Genomic DNA, 24987 nt, shown 5'->3' on the forward strand with positions numbered 1-24987 from the left:
TAGAGTGTTACTGAGGATTTGCAGCACATTTACCATTTGTAAGAGACACTGTCCACCTGGTTAGAGTGGTTTGAGAGAAAGGAGAGGTCTTTTATAAGTTGCATATCACTGTCTGGTTTGTTAGAGAACTTTGAGGACATTCTGCAGGACTCTAAAAACTGCGCTATAAGAAATTATAAGTCAATCCTTCTTGCAGGAAGAAGAGCACATGCCAACAAGTGCCTTACTAGTTTCTTTAACCAGTTTTTCCAAACAAAGTACATGGCATGTCATACACCAGATCTTCCCATCTACTTCGCCTTGGTAAACACCTTGCAATAATCAAGAAGATGTGAAGTTACAAACCAGTCCTGCTCTTCGGGTGTTAAGGACATTGATTAAAGAGTTCATTAAGATAAAAATCACACTGTAATAAAATCTTGAGTAAGTCCTGAAGAGGTGATTTCTTCAGAGGTGTTGAGAGCATTAATGTGTGAAACCTTAATTCAAAATGCTTCATGTGGGGATGTCCACATCAAGTTTCACCAGAACTGCTCAAGGTTACTGCTGCTTTCCAAATTACTTTTCACATACTTTAATTTTCAGTTGCATATACAGTGAAATGCTCGCACTGTAGAGAAGGAGAGCCACGCTGCAGCACTAGCAGGCTGGACAGCACAGTAAAGACAGAATCTGGTTTTGATCGACCTTTATTTAAACAACACTGATCCATTTCTAGCTTTATCCAACTGGCTATTAATGTTTTCTCTATCTCATTTGTACTTGTTTTGTCTTCAGTGTTTATCTGATACTGTATTACGACTGCAGCCACACTAGATAGAACTACTATGACGACTACTGCAACAACTTCTGTACTTGTTGCTCTTTCTCCTTACAGCTATCTCTATTTCATATTAATTTTAGAGTTGGGTCATTTTCCAGTTTTAGTGGTCTAGTCTGGTGTACAAGCTTAAACCAACTTGATTTTGTGTAAACTGGCTGAACACTGCACATGTTTATTTACTAGAGCATTCACTTGTCTTGTGGGGTGATGAGAGAAGACGTGGCGGAGTCTCTCAAGAAAACTAAAACACCGATAAGGCAACATTTTGGATTTGAAGCCAATTAAAGAGGTGTCCTAACTGGCTGCAGGCGATGCAGCGCTGCCCTTTTGAGCTGACGTCCTGTGGGACACCATGTTTCTATTTATTCCTGTGGCTCGCTTTAAAAGTGCCACAATGGACGAGAACGGCTGATTCATGAATTTGAAATAAGAAATAATCTATATGATACCCTCTTATTTCACTACAAAGAAGCTAAATAAGGAGGAAGCTGGCTGGTAGCTAAAAGTTTCTGGTCAGCTGGTGACCATTGCTAATAACCACCTACTTGCTGTTGGCTATATTATATGTCACTTCCAGTAAATATCACATTAGGAAGATAGCTAGTAGACTACTCACCCATCATTTAAGTGGTTATGTTGCCAGTATAATCTCGAGCACACGACTAATATTTACATGGTTTGTTTACATGAAGTAAAAGAAGTGAATATTTAATGTATTCAGTGTGGACAGAGAGCTTTAATGTTACTTAATGTTATGTGATAATGTGACGCTTGATCGCTGCTCAGGATTGGCTGCTGCATCAAGTGCGACACCTGTTGTTTTTGTTTCTTTACTTGATAGATTAATAAATTCTTTACCTAAATTGTTTTATTCAATTACTATGAATTAAATCATTTAAGCACCACTCTGCTTCATTAATTGACACATAGTAGATTGCAAAATGCGTCTCACCTGTGAAACACTCAGCTGTCCTATTGTGCTTACAATCAACAAAGAGACCTGTTCCACCTGCATTTAAATCACCTTAAGTAAACAGATTATAATCTGTCAGAGGTCAACCACATATACAGGTGTAAACATTCTCAAAATGGTACAACTCTGACCTACACAAGTCTCATACTGGGAACTTTCAGTAGTGTGTACCAGAGTTATAAAGGGTAGTGAATCTACATACTTAATCCAAATAATTTCCCCTCGGGGATCAATAAAGTATAAAGTACTTCTGATACTTAAAGCTGTTTACCTGCTTAAAAAACAAACAAACAAAAAAAATCAGAACTTTGTTGGTGAGATTAAAAATGTAACGTCATTTTCCTGTACTTAACAACAGAAAACTGGCCATGAAAATGTCACGTGTGGATGAGACAGATGTAGCTTTACAGGTTGTGTTAAGTAAATTTACAGAAACAACAACTTTTAAATAAAGCAAACACGACCACACCTTCTGTGCTGACTGAAAATCATGCCGAAGGGACATTTACATCCCTCACACAAACAAAACAGGTGAAACGAACACAATGTCAGACTGAATAATGAGGTGAAAACAGAACAACAATTCAGTCTCATTATCAGGCTACACCTTCTCATCTTTCCTCTCACTTGCCAACAGTTTCTCCTGTTGTCACCTGTTAGGCAGTACACATTTAATTCTACACTATCCGCATGACAACATTGGTCCACACTACATAGATTAACCAAACTTACATCAGAGGGGTCAGTGCCTGCTGCTTCATCAATGAGGCTGGCAGGATTACACTATCAAAGAAGAAGAGAGAACCACATTTAGCTGCAGTGTGTACGTGGTCATGTAGGAGCATTGCTTATGGAAACTAATTACTGCATGTGGATCCCAAGTGGAAAAGGTTAAGGTATCTTGTGGTCTGATAAACATACTGAAGGACTAATATATCCTGGCCTGAGAACACCTTGGGATCCTTCAGGAGGATGACGCTGGGGAGAAGACAGTCTGGGCTCCTTTTTTTATCCTTATAACTCAGTCTGGTGTAAGGACACTACTGGACAAAAAGAAAACCTATATTTAGTGCTTTCTATTTGATATAATGGACCATTACTGGATAATACAGTAAGAATTTATGTGCGTAACAATCGTGTGAGAAATACTAAAACCTCAGTGGGTATATTGGGCATGCATGCTAACACTTGGTGTAGGGATGTCAACGGTTATGCGTTAATTGTTTAACTGCCAAGAATAATTTTGACACGTTACACATGTCGATCCACAGGTTAATTTTGCTGCTCTTCAGTTTACGTTACTGAGCACCAACCCAGTGTATTGGGAGCTCGCTAGCAGCGCTGCTCAATCAGCAGTTACTGCAATTACGCCTTCCTGACTCAGCAGCATTGTTGTGGAATAGGGCTTGGTGCAATTCATCGATTACAGAAATACGTCAATTAGCAAAACATGCATCGGCATGTCGCATTATAGTAAGCTGCGCCCGGCTTCCCCTGGTCAAAGTTTACAATCCTCCAGAGAATGAGCTGCAGCTAAAATGGTTCATTACAGGAATATAAATGCTATGCATGGACACTTACAGCGAAAGCATCCTGAAGCACTTTGTCAAGAAGGCAGGGGTTTTGAGGCCCAAAATGAAGCTGCTTGCTTACCAGGGCTACCTGGGGGAAGTCCGAAGGATGGATGTTTCCGCAACTCTGTCCTGCCACCAGGACAGCACTACCAGCTGTAATCACCAAATGAGCAGGGCTGCAAGCTAGCTCCCACCCAACCCAGATGCTGTGCAGTGCAGGGCGGCCAAGGCTACATTAGCTAACCGGAGGGTGGGCAGTGGGCGTCATCTCATGCCAGTCGTTGTTTTGTCCATCATAGTATTGTTCTCAATCTAAAATCTAAGCATTGATTGTGATGTTCTAATCTGACAAAATTCAGTGTTTAAGATACATCCCAGAATTCAGTGCACATTCAGGAGAGAGGGCCAAGACCATCATCATCACCGTCATCATCATTATCATCACCATCATCATCATAATTCCCATCATGATGTCTGAACTCAGCAGGTTGTGTATGTGTGTTGTTGCTGAGTGGCTGCATTAGTGTAGAGTAGCATAACCAGGCTAAATGGTGGCAAATAAGGGCGAGAGGTTTAACTGCTGACAGACACACACACACACTGGGAAACTGAAAAACACCAAGAAAAGTGGATGAGAAGAAAACAGAGACCGGGGGCCTCATTACAGAAACTTCATAAGTCTGAATCTTATCTCTTTATGGCATTAAGGAATTTTGGTATTGCAGAAATATGTTTCCTCGCTGCATTTAGGTTAAAAAAACCTCCTATCTTAGCTAAGGAACTTAGCCATTACAGAACTGTCCCAACTTGGGGATTTCACAAGTTAGGAATCCAAGTTAGGACAGCATGGACTTTGTCCTAAACTCAAAATAGCTGCCAACAATGGCAGCAGCACTGTTGTTGGGGCATTACGGTAATGACAATGAAGATGGGGGAAAACATGAACACCAAACTGATTGAGAGGCTAATTAAAACTGTATAATGACGCTTTAAATTTCCTGGATGATTATATTAATTGATATACATTGACTGCCAAGACAATTAATTTGAGAGGCCTACTAGAAGCCATGGGGCTCTGCCAGTGATCATACTGATTACAAATGCACTTCATTTTTCTGCTTTTCTGCTTCATTTTTCGGTGACTTCCAGACTGAAGCTGTAGATTTGTCTTTCATATAACTGCTTTGCATCTTGTGCAACCTCACAGAGGTCACCCAAGCTATCTGTACTCAGGCGCAGCAATACATATTTGCTAAAAAAATGAACACCCATCCTTTTTTGTCCATGATAGCAATTTAGATAGCCAGAGACAAGTGACAGCTGTTGATATTATGGCTCGTTCATCTCGAGGGGCCTACCAGTACATTCTAAACATAGATACAGGCATGAAAGGGCAAGTGCTGATTAAAGAATCAATAGTCAGGATTTCTTAAGATAAGAGTTTAATTAAGGATAAGATTTCTCCTATCTTTGAAACTTAAGTTATGATAGGACAAGCAGTTTGAGTATTTTTCTGTAATGACGCCCCAGGAGAGGAAAGGAAGTGAAGGAAATAGAACAATTATGATGGGAGGAGAAGTGATGGAGGAACACTAACATAAAACCATAGACTGCATAAAAATAACGGACATGGCCACCGTCACATCACCCATTGGTTTGTGGGCTCCCGTTCTGAAGCTTTGAGTTTGACATTTCGGCGGCTGCCATCTTGGATTTTTGACACCAGAAGCGACCGTATTTGAAGGTGAGGGTGGGGCTTGAGTCATAGATTGTGGCGACGCCTCGAAGACAGCCTGTCACTCAAAGCGGCCACGCCTTGAATTATGCATCACTTTAAGCCTTAATAAAATGTCAACAGGTGAGTTATATGAAAATTCATTCCCCTAAAGTTGTCATGAACAGGGAGATTAGCTATAGTGACCAAAATCATTTTTTGTACCAGGCTGTAAACATGTTTATTTCTGCTGTCAAAATGGGCATTTTAACATGAGGGTCTATGGAGACTGGCTCGCTTTTGGAGCCAGCCTCAAGTGGCCATTAGAGGAACTGCAGGTTTTGGCTCTTCCACATTGGCCTAATTTTTCAGCACCAGAGATTGACGCTTGAATAAAACTAAAGTAACAAAAGGAGTGATGAATATTGAAGGAGCTAATGAAGGACAGAGAAAGCATTTCAAAAAAATATGAGACCTGTCCATGATCACACGAGGAGGCTGGGAAGGAACAGAGAAAACAGTACAGAAAAAGAGATCCAGCTCGTTCTCAGTATCATGCAGCCCTGTGGGAGAGAAACCCCAAACACATCTGTCACTCTCAAAAATCACAAACTACGAGTGGGAAAAATACAAAAACACACACACAGCTGCTGCCCATGTCCCTTGACACAAGTCAACAGCTGCTGAGCGACGCGCGCGCGCGCGCGCACGCACACACACACACACACACACACACACACACACACACACACACACACACACAGAACTAGAGGAACAATCCGTCCTATTAACAATCGTCTGAGTTAGACAACGGCTCAGATCAGTCAAAACAACCACCACGACCACACATGCCTCCCATCTGGGCTCCTTTCTCACCACTAACCTAAGACTGTGGTGTTGCCGCAGCAACCCAAACTCACGACATGTCAGTCAGCTGACGAGACTTAAACGTCAACAAGGCACATATACTCAAATCAAGTTAGAGGTTTTCAACACTTCACATGCCTCTGACAGTGTGCATCAAAACTGAACATTATTATTGTAAAACCAGACTTTATGACAGAGCTGTTGCACATGATTGTATTACAAGTGTACCTTATAAAGTGTCCACAGAGTGTATAAACAATAGACATGTTTTATATGTTAAACAACTAGAGCGGCTGCAGAATATCTCCTGATGATGCAGTCTTCTCTTTTTTCAATTAACAAGCTGCCTGTCATTACTTCACAGTGGGGATGCTTGTTATCTGCCTGATACTGTCTTCTGATGTCTTTGATAAAGACTTTCTATTCATCAGGTCACTGCATGTTCCTCAGGGCTGTACTGATGGTATATGAGTACAACAGCCTACATTGAGAACTCTAATTAAACAGCCAGCTTTTTTATGCAACAGGAAGTTGTATTGATCACTGCAGCTACAGTAACTAACCACAATTTGTTAGAGGCTTTATTTTATAACCAGTAAGGAGCACTGGTTGTATCACAGTCTTTTACAGTGTCCTCCTTTGGACCCGTTTGGAATCATGTAGGATTTACCACGTCTGTGATACCAGAAAAAACAGGTTTAAGCCCAAAGTTAGCCAGCTAACCTACCCATCCTTCATTCAAACCAAAGACACGGGCAACATTTTCCTAGGTCCTTGTTCTACACTGAATGGAGCAGCCGATGTTTTGAGTACGAGCTCTCAAGATGTTGGTTAGTTGCCTGGAAAAGGCTGAATTATTAAATTATAGACTATGGTCTAAATTATACTTCAACAAGCTGACAGAACTTTGTCTCACATTTTTTTGTATTTATAGTTTGGCAACAGTACACGCACAGTGATCTCATAGGTGCAGACGGCGAGGCTGGCTGGGGTTTGTTTACATTCTGCAAAAGGTGGTGCGGGAGAAGAAGTTGAGAGTTTGGAAAATGATTTCCTGTTTGCCATCTCCACTTTGCTGATGTGATAAAGGGATAAGCAGTCTTCAAGGTGCATGCCCTGAACAGAAAATGCAGATATAAGGGAAATTAAATTTACTTCAGAATGTGTGCCTGCTGTTTTAATTTCTAGTCTGTGGCATCAATCTAATACACCGGATCAGTTTTGGTTTAAATACTGACGCATCAAATGGATCAGCAACCAGCCAGATGTGACCAAAACCTGGACCAAAAGTTTTTCATCTTTGGTTTACATCCTGACAAACATCTTGCATCCAATAAAGATATTGCTGTTTTAAATCTCTGTCTACTGCTTGCAAAAATAGTTATCTCACTCTCTTGGAAAGAGACCAGTAAACCAAAGTTCATTACTCGGATTAAAGAGTCTACCTCTGCAAAAGATGGCATACATCACATATCACATACAATATTATTATTACTATTGTCTGAATTTTGTAATCTTTAAAACGTCTGACATGATGGACAATAATCTATGTGATTCAATATTCTTCTGAATGAGAACACAGTTGCTTCCCAGTTCTTATAAGGTATTTGAAAATGAAAAGGAAGATGGAAGATGTAACCAAAACCCTTTACATTCATTTTTTTTTTTTTTTTTTTTACCACTATCAATATAAAACTGAAATGCTGCATTCAAGCAGTTTTTGGTGTCCGAAAAATGTAAAAACACTAATGTGATCACATTCAATGAACACCATAAGAGTTTTGAGGATTAGAAAACGAGAAAGGCACAAACTGAGGCTTAACTGTCATGTAAAAAATCTGCAGCTACCACAGTGATTATTTTTAAGACAATAGTAAATTCTACAGAAATTTCTAGTGCTTACAATCCCAAACTTTTGAGTATGATCTCGAGACATGCGCTTGATATGCACTGATGTTGAGAGAAACCAGGCAGCCAGAGAGGAAGTCCCTTTCGCTTCTAATTAGCTTGGACCAGCAGCTCTGTTGCTCACTCTCTCGGTTGGTTGATTGATCAGTCTGTTGATTGGTAGATCGATCCACATTAATTTCCCCACCCTTTGGTGGCCACTGTACTGATTGGTTGTAATGGATCCTGAGCCAAAGGACAGCTGATTTACTGTTCATGTTAACTGGCACAAAGGGGCAACGCATGGATGGATGCAGCTATGTGGTTGCAGATGGTGCTTGCTTTTCTTTTCCCTCAAAATGTTGACAGTTCTGTTATACAGTCATGATCATCCGCAAGTGAACTAAGCTGACTGGTGTGGATTACAGAGGATGTATTGGTTGTTTGAACCAGGACACTTAGCATTGCATATAGACCAAAAAACAAACAAACAAACAAAAAAAGCACATCACGTCCTCGGCAGAGCCACCAGTTACTCCTGCTGTGACAGTTATGAATCTGAAAACGCAGAGAGGCGCCTGACCGATGAATGACAGTCTGTTTATTTACCAACATTATGGTCATTTGTAGAGCAGCATGATAAGGCAGCCCTGCATCAGTTGTATGACAACACGCAGCAGCATGGTCATCATCACACCCAGTGCTGCAGGAGCTACCTCGTTAAACCTAGTGTGAGCCATCAAACCCTCACTGTCACCATGTCATGCAGTAATAACAATCCAGTTACCACTGCTAACCCGTCTCATTACATTACCCCCGGCAGTCAATCTGAATCTGAAATAAAACCGCCCTCATTAAGATCGTAATTATATGTACACCGAGCTAGCTCCAAGCTAATGAAACTTTTAGGGACCCACCTCTTAATCTTGAAAACGACACCGGTCCAGCTCTGACTGTTAATGTGTTCATAACGGTAGCCACTGGTGCCGTTAACTGGTGGCAGTAAGGCTAGCTGCCACAACACGTTTATAGACTGTTGGGTACCATATTAGTTAGCGTTAGCTGTCAGACTGGCCAGCTTCTTGACCTTAGCCTGACAACACGCTAGCTAGCTAAGTCAGCTAGTCCCATCTTAAATCAGCTTATAATTAAATTTAAACTTCCCACCGCTTCGTGTCATCTCGCTTTAAAATCCTCTCTTGCTTCTGTAACGGCTGCTCGGTGTCCCGGACACTGATGGAAAACACTGACGTTACTTCGACACTTATTTGCCGTTTAAGTAGCCTTGCGTGCTAACGCTAGCTCCGTGGCTAACATAACGGTTTGACGTTACGCAGTCTCTCCGGTTAGAGGCACCGAGCTGTCACAATAACAACATACCTTCAGGATCGCCCGCTGGACACTGAGCTGACTTCGTGGAGGTCACGGTGGTTGTGCTGCAGATGGCCGGAGAGGTTCATGGATGTCGGTCCCCGGTATCCAAACTCATTAACGGCGGAAAAAAACATCCAAGAGGCTAACGTCATTACAGTGAAGCTAACGCAGGCTGTTTGGCTTTTACAGTTCATTTACATGACTGCGACGCTTTGGCTCCACCTACAGGCTGCTGCTGGATTTACCGTCCTCATCCACCACCTCTTCCTCCTCCTCTTCCTCCACCGGCTGAGACACTTTGTTATCCAAATTCAAGGCCTCCATACTGCATCACCAATGAATAATATATATAATTATATAATAAAGACACGGTTCAATTAAAGGTTAAACATATTATTTGAGTCTTCTGGTGCAACAACAAGCACAACTAGAGTTCTATTTAATTCATTTTATTTCAATTAAAACATTATTTCCACAGCAGAAGTGAGAGAACTGACCAAACAAAGTACCAAAAATACACTGATTTTAAAGGAAAAATGCTGCAAACAAAACCACAATCTAAATAGTTTATGCACTACTGTAGCCTTCATTACCTTGCAATATACATTCATTGTGACACTATTTGTGCAAGTGCATAGGTGCAAAATAACAAGTCAAGTATTACAAATCTGAAATCCTTAGTAAAGTGTTATAAATAAGTACGAATAATGGATACAACATGCACAAAGATGTATGAATTGTATAAAATTGTGTTAAAACAGTATCTCCAAACAGTTCAGGGATTATATATGAATTGTGTTCGTAAATAATGGAAATTGCATATTTATTAAATATATATATGGGTGAAATCCCCCTTAGAAGTGTGTTGTAATGTGTTATTTAATATTCTATTTTCTTGGACTTGAATGTGTGAAAGCACAGAATGAATAACATATGATTCAAGGTCAGGCAGACTAGGATTTATGTTTATCATAAATCATTATGTATCTGTATGAAGATCAAAGTCAGGTCTGCTATGAATTCTTAGGAACTGTGGCTGAATTTTAATTCTGTCTGCTTAACTTTTGTTTAAGTGATGACGATTTTGTTTCTTTTCCGTACTCATTGTTAAACCGACAAGATTAGCTGTTCTGTTTGTTGTGTTTATGTGATATTGTTGTAAGTGTGTATGAATGCATGTGTATGGACCCTGGGAAGAATAGCCGGTCCTTATGCTGGTGCTAATGGGGATCCAAATAAATAAAGAAAGTATGAAAAGTATGTCATATACATAATGAACATACAATATGATCCAATTCAACACAGCAATATATAATAAGTAGTCTAATAATGTAACAATATGTAATACATATATAATAATGAAATACAGTGATAATACACAATATTCAATATAGATAATATAGACTAGTAATAATCTTGTAGTGATTATAGTGAGTTTTTTTTTTATCATTAAAAAAAGTTCCTTCCCCAGTGTTACATCACTGCTGCAAAGTGCATCAATTTATCACCAATTAAAGTATTTAAAGATCATTAATTAGTTAGTAAATTGCCATTACTAACTATCTGGCAGGTAATTTGTCATTTAATGTTACAAAAATGCATTACCTATGGGTAATTATTACAAAATAAACTAATGCCATGATTTCATGGCATTAACTGCACATAATAACATTACTTTGCCAATAATCACCTTGTAAATTCTAATGACAATACTATTGCAAATAACCTCAAACTGCATGTTGATAGAAATTGATCGATAGACTTTATTGGTGTGTCCAAAGTATAAATTATTGATTAAATAGTAAACCATATGCCCACAAGCCCAGTTTCTCAATGTATTTTTCTGACGGTTGCCTTCACTGACCTTTTTGACAAGACTAATACAGTACACTGTATCTGGGTGCTGTCTCCACATAAAAATGTAATTTAATAGTTTATTGATATAGTAAAAAAGTTAGAGTATATAAGTGTATCAGCTGCAGTGATCATTAAGTATGTAACCATAAGTAAAAGTGACGTAAGGAGGCTAGCAGTAACATTTTGGCTCGTTTGTTCCGTTGTTTCAAATAAATGCTCAGCTACCGCAAACGCAACATCATCTAACGTAAACGACCAATGAAAGAACTTGATTGGCTCTCAGTTTCACAGTGAAAATGAATTGGCCAATCAGTGAAGCCGTTCTTGGTCGTTGTCAGCAACCAACGTACACAATTTACCAACCAGGAAGTGGAGAGTGAGAGGCAGTGGGGTCAGCCCAGAGCTGGACAGGAGCTCTTTTATTAAAACGTTAACATTTACGAACCGTTTGTTTCTGATTTCATAAGATTGTCGGTAAACGCGCTTCCGTCTCGTTCACGGTGTAACGTATATTTTCTGTCGGCATGAATCTCGGGTGAGTCTGTGCTTTTTCCAAATGACCAGTAGCTAGCTAGGCTAACATACTGACCGACATGTGTCGCAGTGAAATGCTCGGGGATTATTTTATAGCTTGCAAACAGTAACATAACTAATCAAATGCGCTCAGTGCAAATAATATATAATATATGTCCGCTGTGGTTCAGCCTTTAACCGACAGAGCTTCTGCTGTTCGCTGTAATCAATCTACAAGAAATGAGGACAAAATCAGTCAAATAATAATGAGCTTATGTTCCTGCAAACAAGAACGATTAGCTATAGTCAGTTCATGTGAAACAGGCCAAGCAAGAAAGCATAGTAACGTTAATGACTGAAAATCTGTAACGTTATTAAACATTGTCTGTGTTTAGAGTCAAATTTATGTCATTATACTTTGTTATCATTGCACAGAGAACAGGTAATGAGACAACAAAATGCAGTTTAGCATCTAAAATGAATTGCAAGAAAGTACAGTGCAGTGTGATATACAGAATAAACAGTGATGTATAGAATACATATAGAATATTCAGTACATATGTATACACTGGATGTGTATAAGCAGTGTGAACACATATAGATGGATAGATATATTTAGTATGAACATAGAAGTTGTAGTAGGCAGTGCAGGTATAAGTATAAAATATATAGTGCAGCTGTAATGCAAGTCATTATATACAAAAATATTGAGTTATGATATGAATAATGGTCTTTAGGTAATAGAAATATACAGTACAGACAGTGGTATGAAATGTATGGGTATATGAGTGTGTATAAAGTGCAGGTAAGGGTGTGTGTGTGTGCAATAGGCAGGCAGTGTTGAGTGAGAGCTAGCAGCTGGTGTGTTCACCCATTGTGTGAGTTCTGCTGTGTTGCACCATGCTGCACTCAGTAATGTTATTACTTGGCAACGTGATACATTGTTTACTATTTCAGTATCTCAGTGTCACAAAGACAAGGTCTACAAACTCTTTATTTTAAAGTAACTAGTGTAAGGTTTGGTGATTAAGACTGAAGGCAGGCAAGTATGTGTCTTTGCGCCCAAATGACTGAGACATGAGTCTGGAATGAGGCAGGTGCTTCAAAGGAAATCACAATTAAAAAAAAAAGACAGAACTTACTCGCTTACTGCTGGAATATTCATTAATTTACCACAATTTTGTCATATATCTGATGAAGTTAAAACAGATCAGTTACAGGACGCTCTCACTGCTGGATCCAGCACTAACACAGGAAATTATTTTTGCAGCAAGACAGCGTTAAAACACAAACACAAAAAAACACAAGACAGTTGAAAGCATTAACAGAGCGTGTACTTTACACACAATCAAACCTTCGGTCTGCTCACCACTCTTACGTCCTTGTGTTTCTGCTGTTTGCTCTGATATTTCCCCTTTTTGTAAACAGGGACGGCCTGCTGTTTGAGCTTGAAAATGGAAAACCGAAGTTGATTTTACTCAGTCATGGTGAGACCCCTCTGCTTTTAAGTTTTTACTCATTTGCTTTTCTTATTAGGTCCTTACCTTCAGTAGAAAATATGTATTAAAGGTATCTTTGCAGAAATTATAAGATGATAAGTTAGTTAAATTACATAAAATTAATTTTGAAAAAATGGTTTTGACTTTAGTCAACTGTTTTGAAATTAAACTGTAATTCAGTGACACAATGATATTTTCAAATTAAATGTTTAATGGTGCTAATTGTTTCACATTACTTATATCTAATTTGTATACCGCTTTTGTAAAAAAAAAAAAAAAAGGCTTTTTGCACATTTCAGTTTTTGCATTGCCTTATTTCAGACCTACAGTAGTATAGTGAATATGAACAAACAAGTGTGACGTAATATTCATGGCTGCTCACTGTCGTGTCTTTCTGTCACTGCAGGTGTTGAGAAGAATCCAGCAAAGGTAGGAATCGTCTTTACACCCTTAAGCACCTGGGTGTCTACATATCACAGTACACAGCGCAGGTTTATGTTTATAATGGACAATAAAGCAGACAGGAAAAAAAATATAAAATTCTCCTGGTGTTTTGTGGTTTTATCTTGTCTGATTTAATTTAACTCGATCCCAGCAGCTGTCCTGCAGGCCCAGAGCGGCTAACATCCTGAGCTCCAGGCAGCCGTCCTGTGTGGAGGGGGTGCAGGGAGAGGAGCGTCCAGCCCGGCAGCTGGCAGGGAGGCACAGAGAAACCAAGAGCAAGGCAGGAGGAGCAGCCGTTTCCTCCACCTCTAACGCCACCACCACCGCTGGGGGGAGGAGCTCCACTCTGACATCATCTAAGACACATGAGAATCACAAAGGGGGCAGCGTCAAAGTTGTAGCAAAGGTAAGTTTCATGCTCCATCTCATTTCTTTGCTTTACTCTGGACCCTTCATCTTCTGATATACATTTATCTCCTCTGCCTGTGCGTGTTTGTGTGCAGGTGAAGTCAGACAGACACAAACACAGCACTACTGTTGGCTCCTTGAGAGCCAATGGGAAAACAGGACAGCTTCAGAACAGAGAGGCACGAGCCAGTGGAAAAGTGGGACTAAAAGACACAGTGGCCAGTGGGGACACGGGACTGAAGGACGGCATGGTGTGTCTGACCAGTGAGCAGCTACAGAAGCTCCTGAGCACAGTCCACACCTCCAGCAATGGCCCACACCCACCAGAGGACCCCAGGACCCGGGGTGCTGGTAGTGATGGTAGTGTTAACAGTGGTAGTGACTAAAGCACAGACATTAGACTTTCCCTCCTTGTCAATATAATTTACAAGTTTGTGTCTTTTTCTCTGTTAGGAAATCAAGCCGACTCAAAATCTGGCTCCTCAATGAATAAAGGAGGAGGAGGAGGCGAGGGCGAAGGAGGAGGTGGAGAGATGAAAGAGGAAGACAGAGGGGGAGGAGGAGCTGAAACAACTGAAAGATCACAGGATAAAGATAAAAGGTGGGGAGCGTGCATCAACAGGCTTTTGTAAAGGACATTTGCACAAATTTCCTTTGAATTAAAAGACATAAATCAATATTTATTTAGCTGATGATAATAATAAATGTACAGGACATTTGGACACTTTAATTTCCTATCGGTGAGGCCATTCTTCTTTTCTAAGATCACCATAAATACAAATTGTGGTCAGGGTCAGAGGACACACACAATACTGAGGATTGGACCAGATCTATATTTAACTTCTTCATGTCTTCACTGTGTTTCTTTCACTCTGTTGTCATATGCACACACATGCACACACAGGACCTATAGATGCAATAAATGGAAAGCTGTCAGAGCGAGGGGGCTGCTGAAATGGCGCCTCTCCAGCTACCAGTCCACACTCCATATCCATAGTCCCTGTGAACTGAGCTACTGCTGCCCTCAAAAAAGATGTTTGGTGTTCAGAATGATTTACAAATGCATTTGAGATAATCCTTTTTACTGCTGCATTCTGGTTCTGTCCTCTGAAGCAGTGGTTTTAAAACTTTTTTCAATAGTAACCCCCTTTGAAATATTTTTTTCAGCCAAGTACCCCCTAACCAACGTTAAACATTTTATGATAGATAGAAAGAAAAAAGTGGAATAAAGTGAGGTAAATCCCATTACATCATATTCTACCTGATAGCCCACTGACAGTATTTTGTAGGGTCTGTTTTTGCGATCTTTTTCACTCCTCTCTGTGCGACTTAACGGTTCGACTAAGAATCCATTTGCTTTATTTTATGTTATTCTTTAATATTGAAACTGGCTTCCCAGTGACAGTAAACGAACATAAACATGAACGTTTGTCGCAGCAGTTGACAGTTTTTACAGCAGTTAATGTAAATTTCTTCTTCTTGATTGTTGATCTTGAAGAAGGCCCAAAGGCTGAAACATTATCAAAATAAAAGAAGTGCATAGGGAGCCAGAGTGTGCGACACTTGTTTCAATAATCAAGTCAACTGCCAGTGATCAGCACCTTTTCATAATTCTGGGTGCGTGTTACTTTTTAATAATTTAAATTTTGACATTTTTTACATTAACATTAAAAAAAATCCCTCATAGCCCCCTGCGGTTTTGTAAAATACCCCATGGGTTCACGTACCCCCAGTTGAAAAACTCTGCTCAAGAGACATGATGTGGGGACAAACTAAGATTTATAATTTTTTTCTTCATCAAGCAAAAAAAAAACAAGAAATATTCTGACAGTTTGCTGGTGAGGAGGTCTGTTGTGCTCCCATAGTGTGGAGATGTGTTTTTAGAAATCTGTGTACCTTAAAATGTCAGTTAAAAGCAGGATGTGGCTGCTGTCGTTTAGGTTGTCTGGATGTCCGTTCAGCTGGCTGGAGGAGCGACAGTCAGACAGCAGAGCAGCCATCGACGCCAAGAAGGCTCAGTGGAGGAGAGAACTAGGTATACACACACACACACACACACACACACACACCTGTAATGCATATTCATACTCATTATAGTGACAAAGCCACATCACCAGCTTCACAAACTGTTTTAGCCTCTTTTAGCTCTAAGTTTTGGTTTTTACGACACATTTGTTTGTTTGTTTCAGTCTCAGTGTTTCCAGCAGCACCAAACAACAAACAGACAAAGTTAGAGACAAGCTGGTGAAGAAAGTGGAACCTCTAGTTGCTAATGAGCCAGATATTCTTTTAAGGCCCAGAAAACACCAAACTGACCTCAGGGAACTAGCAGCGATGAAAGCCCTCTACTGCGTCACTGTGTCTTGGGCCAAAAAAGTTGCACATGAACACACCGCAAAGACTACAGCTGACAGCCGAGCAGCATGTATGTTCTGCAACTGTGTGAGAGGAAATAACTCTCCACACAGCAGGCGGCAATCATCTGTATTGATCATTCAAAAAGGGAAACCAGAAGATGTCTTGATGATAGCCAGTTAGCACATTAACAACACAATCCAATGTTGAAAGAACAGAGCATACTTACCTGGCACCATTGAACAATAACAAAAACCAAAAGGTCATAAAAATAATCCATGCCACAACCAAAACACAAGCCTTTTCTTTATGTACCCAAATTCCCCACTGTTTTTGGAGAGGAAGGAGTCAGAGCTAGTGAGGGTGATGGGATGTAGATGAGCTCACTGCTCTTATCTCTGACACATCTGAATTATTAATCAAATATTATACAGCTGGAGATAAAAATAATGTTTGGGTGCAGCATTTTATTACTGCACTTCTGAAGAACTAAATTATGTTTTACTTGCCTATGTGTGTGTGTGTGTGTGTTTGTGTTAGATGAGCAAGTGGCACTGAAGCAGCAGCAGCAGCAGCGTTCAGCTCCTGGCAGACTCCAGGTACGGCAGATATTTCCCCTTTTTAATCTCCAGAGTTTCACTTTGTTGGTTGTTTTTTGTCACCATGGGAACATCTGACAGCTTTGTTTACACACAAGAAGAGCAAACTGTTCCTCGCACTGAAATGGGGCACTGATAAGTTTGTCTCTTTCTAACTGTTAAAGCAAATTAGCACAAAATGTCAGAAAAATTAGAGGAAAATTTAATTTATATTTGGTGTGTTCACACAGATTTGGTTGAATTGTTCTCACTAAATGCACTGCAAATGCTTTTTTCTTAGTCTCTTTTTTCCCCACTAACAGCTGCACAGCTGTGAGGAAAACATTTCTGGAGGTTGTGTTGCATATTTTACACCAATAACAAAACATATTTACAGATATATTCAATTAAATTTATCAGGTAGTCATTTGAACTAAAGGATAATATCTATAATATATAATACTAATATCATCTGAAGAAGACCAAATCCAAGATTGAGATGGACTGGAAATATATTTCCTTTCATAGAATATTTCATAATCTTTGTGTGTGTGTTTCAGGCTGAGGAAGACACAGAGAGTTTGTTCTCAGTGCAGAGCTCCGTCAGCCACAGAGATCAGCCTGCAGCCATCAGATCCAGGCTCAGACTCGGGGTAAATAGTGAAAGTCTTTGTCACACTGAGAAGCACCTGAATGCTGATGAAGGATCAAACACAAAGGAGGAAATCCTTTGTATTTGATCCTTCATCCCGGTGAACACAAACTTGATCAAGCCACAATGGCACCAAATAACAGCATAATAACACATGGATACAGGATTGTTTTCTTTCAAGATTTCACATTTCTCCAGCATAAATTGAAACTAGATAACCTTTCTTTAAACCCAAAAACTAGACTGTAGTAATGGTTTCTTATTTACATGACATTTGAGAAATCAGAATTCTGCAGAGAGCTGACAATAACCAGATTACGGAGGTGCATGTAAACTATTAAAAGCACATCAATGAGCCACACTGTTACACTGGATGACATGTTCCTGACCGGTGTTGTCTCTGAAGGAGGTCACCCCGACGGAGGAGATGCTGAGTGTTGAGAGGAAAGAGGAGCAGAGGAGACGCTGGCTGGAGGAGCTGGACCGACAGAGAGAGGAGACGACTGAGCGCAGGAGAAGAGAGAAACTGCTGCAGAGCCAGGTACAGTCGCAACATGTTGATGTTTTACTGTGTTTCACATGAACTAGTGATTATCTGCTGTGTCATGTTTATTACTTTACTTTTGAACGTGTGCCTGCAGACGGAGGACCACGAGCTCTGGGCCACACACTTTGACTCTCTGCAGAGACGGCCTCCAGTCCTGACTGCAGCTCCATCAGCTCCACCTCCAGCCCTGTCCAACAGCTCCGAGCGAGGAGAGTGGGAGCCAATGTCCAGTTTGTCCCTGGTCTGGGAGGCTACCAGCAGCTGTGGAGCAGAAAGTGTCGGGGGAGCCAGCATAGATACAACCAGCGGGTACCCAACTAGAGCCAAGTAAGAGGGTCGATGAGTGTATGAGCAGCCCTGCACAGAAAAATATTGTGACAGTTTATAGATAAGTGCCTGCAAAATCAAACATAATTTTCTGTTGACATTCTGATGACATTAAAGTTGAATTCACCAGTTGGACCACAGCAGGTCACAGTTTCACCACTTCACTTGAGATCTGACTCTGAGAAAAAACTTGAGAATTATTTTTGTGGCTTGCAAAACGGTTAGTGAATAAGAAGTCCAGATATATTTGAGTAAATGTTCAACATCCATTGTTCTCCTGTGTTTCGTCCAGCTATCTGAGGACCATGACCGCCCTGCTGGACCCCGCCCAGATAGAAGAGAGGGAGAGGAGGAGGCTCAAACAGCTGGAGCAGCAGGTAGGAGGAGGAAGAGGAGGAGTAGAGGGGGGAACAACACAGCGAGGTTTTATTGCTTACCATCCTAAATATTTTACTGTCTCCTCATGTCTCCTTCCCTAGCGAGCGATCGAGGCCCAGATGGAGGAACGGCGGCAGCAGAGGGAGCGAGAAGAGGCGAGAAGGAGAGAGGAGGAGGAGGAGGAAGAGAGGAGGGTGGCGCTGGAGAGGGAGATGCTTGAGAGACAGTACGAGCTGGACACACTGAGGGAGAGGCAGAAGGTCAGGACACAAACACAAACACAAAAACAAACACAAAAAGTGCACAACTCTTCACCAGAAATGTTCACCATTGTCTGATGAGGGGAAAAGTTAATTCACTGTATTTTGCTGTAGTCACAGTTGTGTCAGTGTTTGACTTCTGTGTGTATTTGCACTGTGCAGTTGAGCCGTCAAGCAGAGGATTCAAAGAAAGACCGCGATGACGGGAAACATCAGGAGATACTGGAGCCCAGCGGTGGGTGGAGCATTTGCAATAGTGCTGCAATACAAACCCAAACAATTGCACTATGAAACACTGACCCCAAAAACATCCTTCAGGTGTTTTTTACAAACCTTGCACATCATACATCAGCAGTGACCTTTTTCATAAAAAGTGACAATTGGCATTTAAAGTAACCATGTGCAGTGCTGTGCAGTATGTCTAAGCTGCATGGAATGGGGAGTACAGTTTAGCATCACAACAGCCTGTGGGAGGAAGCTGTTAGGCACTCTACTGGTCCTAGATATGACGCTGCGGTAGCGTCTGCCTGATGGCAGCACTTCAAAGTGACTGTGGAGAGGGTGTGAAGGATCCCTGATGATGCTCAGAGCCCTGTTCCTGCATCGCCTCTGAAAAAGTTCCTGGACGGAGCTTAGTGGCACTCCAACGATCCTCTCCGCTGTCCTCACCATCCTCTGCAGAGCCTTTTTATCTGACACACTGCAGCTGGCATACCAGGTGGAAATGCAATGTGTCACAATGCTCTCAACCACACTTCTGTAGAATGTTATGAGGATGCTGGTGGGAAGGGATGCTTGTTTTAATTACCTGAGGAAATGCGGTCTCTGCTGGGCACACTGGGACCAGGAGAGTTGTTATATAAGACGACTGTTGTGGCTGCTTGAGGTGCCGCTAGTGTTTTACTACTTTATAGACAATTAACCCACCAGTTGGATGGAAAGGAACATCCAACTGGTAGGAGGCCTCAGGGCAGACCCAGAACATGCTGGAGGGATGATATATGTCTCATCTGGCCTATAAATGCCACAGGATGAGCCTCAGGACGAGCTAGAAAATGTGTTGCTGGGGAGAGGGATGTCTGGAGCACCTTGCTCAGCCTGCTGCCCCTCAGCCCAGCTCTGGATAAGCGGATAAAAACAGATAGATATACAGTTAGCTAGTTAAGTCTAGTGGTTTCCAGTTTAGAAGTAGGGCCCTTCCAAAGGGTCGTGAGATGATTAATAGGACAGAAAAGAAGAAAAACAAAAGTTCTGTGACACAAAATTGCAGAAATATTTTGGATTTTTATATAATCTTTGCAGTTTTTTCTAAAATGTTGGAGAGTTTGACCTTATTTAGTCTCAAAGTTATTAAAGTAAAGTCATTTCGGAAGTTTAAAGGGAAAATGTCTCTTTGATGGAACCACCGATGACCAGGTTGTTTGTAATGACAACTCCTCCAACTGTTGGTGTGTTTCTTCAGCAGTTACCAAACGGAGTGAGTGTTCAGTGGAGGAGGAGGTCAGCAGCTCAGCCTCCTCATACAGAGACACGGCTGTACAGACAGGTGAGTCAGCTATCACTACCACAGACACAACTACTACTACTACTGCTGGTTTAATATCTAATGACTTGATGTGATGTGCTCTTTAAGTGTTGAAGATCCTTACACATTTTTCCTTCCCTCCATAGAAGCAGCTCCATCTCTCCCACTCAGAGTTCAGACTCCTGACGTCTCTGCACAGTACCAGCCGCCTCCTTCTCTGTCTGCTGGACCTCCAAACGGCAGGAACCGAGCGGTGAGAACAGGCAAGGAGAACATCTGTCTGCCAGGAGTAGGAAGTGGTGGAGGAGGAGACCCGTATGAAGCGTTTGCCAGGACAGATCGGAGCAGGAGAGACAAGAGGAGGCCGGAGTGGAACACACAGAGGTAGAAACACACCTGTCTCACATTTAGATGATCAGTAAGCAAATCTAGTTCCTTATTCAACCCTCTAAAGTTAAAAATGCCCAATTTAAAAATCCAAAATCTCTCCCATGATCCCTCCCTGTACTTGCAACTTCTTTCCTCCAGGCCCAACCGTCGGTTCGTCCCAGCCTCGGAGCGTTACCCGGCTGCTCTGCAAAAGAACAGACAGGAGAGTCGACAAAAGAGGCAGGCTGAGCTCCTTGCTCTGCAGGAGAAGACTCATCTCTCTAGGGCTGACCCTCCTCCTCCTCTTCAGCAACAGGAATCTCGTCTGTGCTCCAACCCCACACAGACCAGGCCCAGTCCCACCAAAAGGGTAGGGGCCTCTGTCTTAATTTTATTCATTCTAAAACTTAACCGTGCTCTTGAGGTCACAAACCTTACTAACTTCTGCACTGCATACCAACTTTCTGACAAACATTGAGTAGTTTTTCTGTCTGATCGGCATTGTTCCAGGTGGAGAGTGTTTCCAGAGGACACAGTGTCTCTGCAGCCATCAGCACTGACAGGTGAGCAGCTCTGACTGCAGCTGTCTACCTGTTAAACTCCCGATTCACACCTGACAAACGTTTTAGTAATAATTTATTTTATAGGTTCAAATAAAAACCTGTCCAGTCAGCAGCTGTTTTGATGGTGAGGTGGTTTTGTGTTTTGAGCCCACTGCGCTGTTTTGATGTCTCCTGTTGTCATCTCCTCCAGGGGGCGCTCTCCTCCCGTCCCTGCTGTCAGACACAGACTTCAGGGTCAGCAGGCACCACCCTCTTCCACCCCTTCACCTCCACCTGCGGAGTTTGTTCCTTATGTTCGTACTGATGAAGTCTTCAACCTGGACCCACTGGAGCCTGCCGACACCCCACCCCCACCACGCACACACACAGGTTAGACACACACACATAAACACAGAATAATTAAACTCTGTGACAGGAACTGTACATTTTATTGATAACACTTGAGTAAAAAAAACTGGATGCAGGATTTGACTATTTTGATAATTAACTTAAGGACTGAGACTTACAATAAAGTGACAGTGCAGTAACAATAGTTAAATAACAATTAAGAAAAACAGAGTAACATCTGTCTCTCATTGGTGACTTCTGCTTATTATACAGAGAGTAAACTATACTTTCTCCTCCTTCAAAGCTCCTCCAGCGTCTCCTCCTGCGCCCTCACATCGACTCCTCCAACCTGAACTGCTTCATAACACACAAACACACCGACAGCAGGAGATCCTGAGAGGCCTGGCACAGCTACGGCAGGTAACACACACACACACACACACACACACAGTCACATCGATGGAATATTAAAAAAAAAAAAAACAATGGTCAAATGGAAGCAGTAGAGGCCGAGATATCTTCATATATAATCCTGAGTATGCGCCAATCTCTAAACTCTGGATCCTACATTTCCCATAATGCAACTTGATGGATTATTTTCATTAGACGCTCCTTGAACGGTGAACACCAACATCCTTCAAACTCCACGCCTCCATTTTTTTCATAACGCAGGTGTTCTGTTGTAAATTTTTTGTGTCCAAACCAAAGATGAGATAACCCTAATGACATCACTGTGACATCATCAGGGTGGTTTGCAAAGTCTGGAAAAAATTGACTCAGGGATTGACTTGATTCTGAAGCCGGCCTCAAGTGGCCATTAGACGAACTGCAGTTTTTGGCACTTGTTCATTGGCTTCACTCTTCAGCCCCTGAAGTTGCCTCTTGGTACAAACCAGTGTTTGTGTTTTCAGGGTTTATTACAGAAGCAGAGGGAGTTGGAGACGGATCTGAATCCTCTACTCAAGCGCCATGACAACGAGCTCCGGGCACCCTCTGCAACGCACCGCATGTGACCTTTGACCCCTGCTCTCTCTGTATGCTGACTGGAGACTGGATGTTCAATGTGCCACGACGTGGAGGATCATCATGGTTCACATTTCACTTGAATATCAGACTGCAGCAGATTTGGAGTTTTTAAAGAATAGCGGATCATATCAGAGTGAACTTCACCTGTCCTGGATGTAACTAGCATCAGGGAGCAGAAGTACTTGTTTTATTTTCCTGTCAGCAGCTCAGTAAGTCCAACGACACAAGACTACTTCCTAAATCTTACAAAGTACTTTGCAATAGATAGTCAGTGTCTAGTCATAGTTAGAGGATGTGGTGGGAAAGCTCAATTTTTAAACTCACATAAGAGACACTATTACATTTACTAAAGATATGATTAATTAAACTTACAATAACAGCAGTATACTACAGCATTACTGGTTATTTAAATGGAGTCCTGTAGGTTAGACGACGTGATTTTGGGGCTGTTTCTGGTTAAACAAAAATGATCTTTCGCTTTAACAAAAAGGTCTATCTTTGAAGGAGTCCTTTCAGTAATCTTTTCAGACACTCATAACAACACTAACTTATGATAACTATCAGTGGCAATAAAAACTACGATTTGGGAGATTTAAATTGACGGTGAAACTCTGCCTCAAGTGTTCACATTGCAAATGTTCCCATTAGTGAGTTAGAAACAAAAACATGGGAACATAAGGTCCAAGTTGAAAAATACCCTTTAAAGTAATAGTTCAGTTTCTTTGAAGTGGAGCTGTATAAGATACTTATCCATAAAAGGTATTTTACCTTTTATTTTAGATGTCAGTCAGAACGCCCCCAGTTTGGAGAAGCAGGCTGGGGTCCGACACAGAACCTCAGCAGTGGACTGCTGTCAGTGGGGGTCAGCAATAATGTATATTTTAGCCACTTAAAAAAGTCCCACCAAAACACAGTCAGTATCAGTTTAAGTGTACGCTATATTGAGAGTATTTTAACTGATTCACCTTTCAGTCAGACAGCTCTTTTCCGGGAGAGTTAACAATTTCAGTTCCCCATCTATACCCTCATCAAAGGCACCAGACTCCTGACAAAACAGTAATTTTAGCACGCTTAACACAGTGGCGTTTAAAAGGGTTAGTTTGAGTCACCAAAGTCACACAGTAACACTAACTGACTGATCAAAGCAGCAGTTGATCAGCAGCTCCTGTGTTCACAGAGGTAAAATCACTGCTTTTCTCAATGAAGAGAATGATATAACAGCTTCATTTTCCTGTCTGGCACTCCAAACTGGGGAAGCAGACAGGAGTCCGACATCTACTGGGGGACATCTACTGTAGGTAATATACTAGCTATGGATAAGTATCTCACACAACTCCACTTCAAAAAACTAAACTATCCCATTAACTCTGGATTAAGTTTATTTGACATTCAGAGAGCCACACAGCAGCTCGTGGTAGCTCTGTTTTCCCCCTCAGTGTAAAAGGATGTGACGCTTTGTGGGTGAATACCTACTGTATCTGTTCTGGCATTTTCACTATTGAAAACACATGGCTCTGTGTGCATCTTCAGACTGAGCATAAAGAGGGTTATTTGTGCAAATCTTTATTTACCACAAACAACCAATGTTCCATCAATACAGACATTAGCTGTAGAAGAGTTGCAGCAATACAGTGGGACAATGTTAACTCTGTAATGTTATGGACAAATTCATTTGAACCAATCTTATGTTGGTTTCAATGTATTTGAACTTGATTATTATTAATTTTTTAAAGAGACAGGCTTACAGGAGGTGATCCATTCGAGCCGGTGTGCATGAACAGTGGACATGGGTTTTTTAATGTACTCCAGCCTTTAATGTGACAGGCAGCTAAACAGTAAAGACTGTGTCGTACTAACAGTAACTAACACTTGTCTTCAGTCTGAACCTGATTTTAAAATCAAGAACATTTCTGACTTTATTTTTGAACACTTAAAAAACTGAAATGTGAGTTGCAGGTTCGACTGACGGAGCTTTTAACTTTTTAGCTTTTAGCTTTTAACACCTCAGTGTTTATTTAAATCTGCTCCTTCAGTTCTACCTCACATCAAGACATGTTCTCACTAAATGAGTTTATGTGGGTGATTTAACATTTTATGTAAAGATTGTATTTTAAAATTCAGTTTTTAAATGCACTTTTCATAATGAC

General features: G+C 41.2%; 2 protein-coding genes across 5 annotated transcripts in view; one reads left to right on the forward strand and one right to left on the reverse strand.

Annotated features, from left to right (window-relative positions):
• ip6k1 (inositol hexakisphosphate kinase 1) overlaps positions 1-9357 on the reverse strand; it is a 32188-nt gene extending 22831 nt beyond the window's left edge. The window contains exon 1 of the mRNA XM_033626523.2: positions 9219-9357. The gene's annotated coding sequence lies outside the window, so the exon portion shown is untranslated. The remainder of the gene's footprint in view (positions 1-9218) is intronic.
• A 2071-nt stretch (positions 9358-11428) lies between these two features.
• ccdc66 (coiled-coil domain containing 66) lies at positions 11429-23872 on the forward strand. Of its 4 annotated transcripts, none has more exons than XM_033626518.2 (21): positions 11429-11604; positions 13011-13069; positions 13488-13510; positions 13677-13931; positions 14029-14293; positions 14387-14534; positions 15874-15968; positions 16829-16887; positions 17427-17519; positions 17925-18059; positions 18160-18392; positions 18685-18769; positions 18872-19030; positions 19193-19265; positions 20493-20576; positions 20702-20939; positions 21084-21294; positions 21435-21487; positions 21678-21856; positions 22119-22234; positions 22726-23872. In XM_033626518.2, the coding sequence occupies exons 1-21, from the start codon at positions 11594-11596 to the stop codon at positions 22825-22827; spliced, it is 2676 nt and encodes an 891-aa protein (XP_033482409.1). In that variant the 5' UTR covers positions 11429-11593; the 3' UTR covers positions 22828-23872. The 4 variants fall into 4 exon arrangements, with proteins under 4 accessions (XP_033482409.1, XP_033482412.1, XP_033482410.1 ...); XM_033626521.2 differs by having other exon boundaries at positions 14029-14284; XM_033626519.2 differs by having other exon boundaries at positions 13680-13931.
• Positions 23873-24987: the final 1115 nt, after the last annotated feature.

Source organism: Epinephelus lanceolatus, chromosome 1, assembly GCF_041903045.1.
Source record: "Epinephelus lanceolatus isolate andai-2023 chromosome 1, ASM4190304v1, whole genome shotgun sequence".
NCBI classification, from domain to species: domain Eukaryota; kingdom Metazoa; phylum Chordata; class Actinopteri; order Perciformes; family Serranidae; genus Epinephelus; species Epinephelus lanceolatus.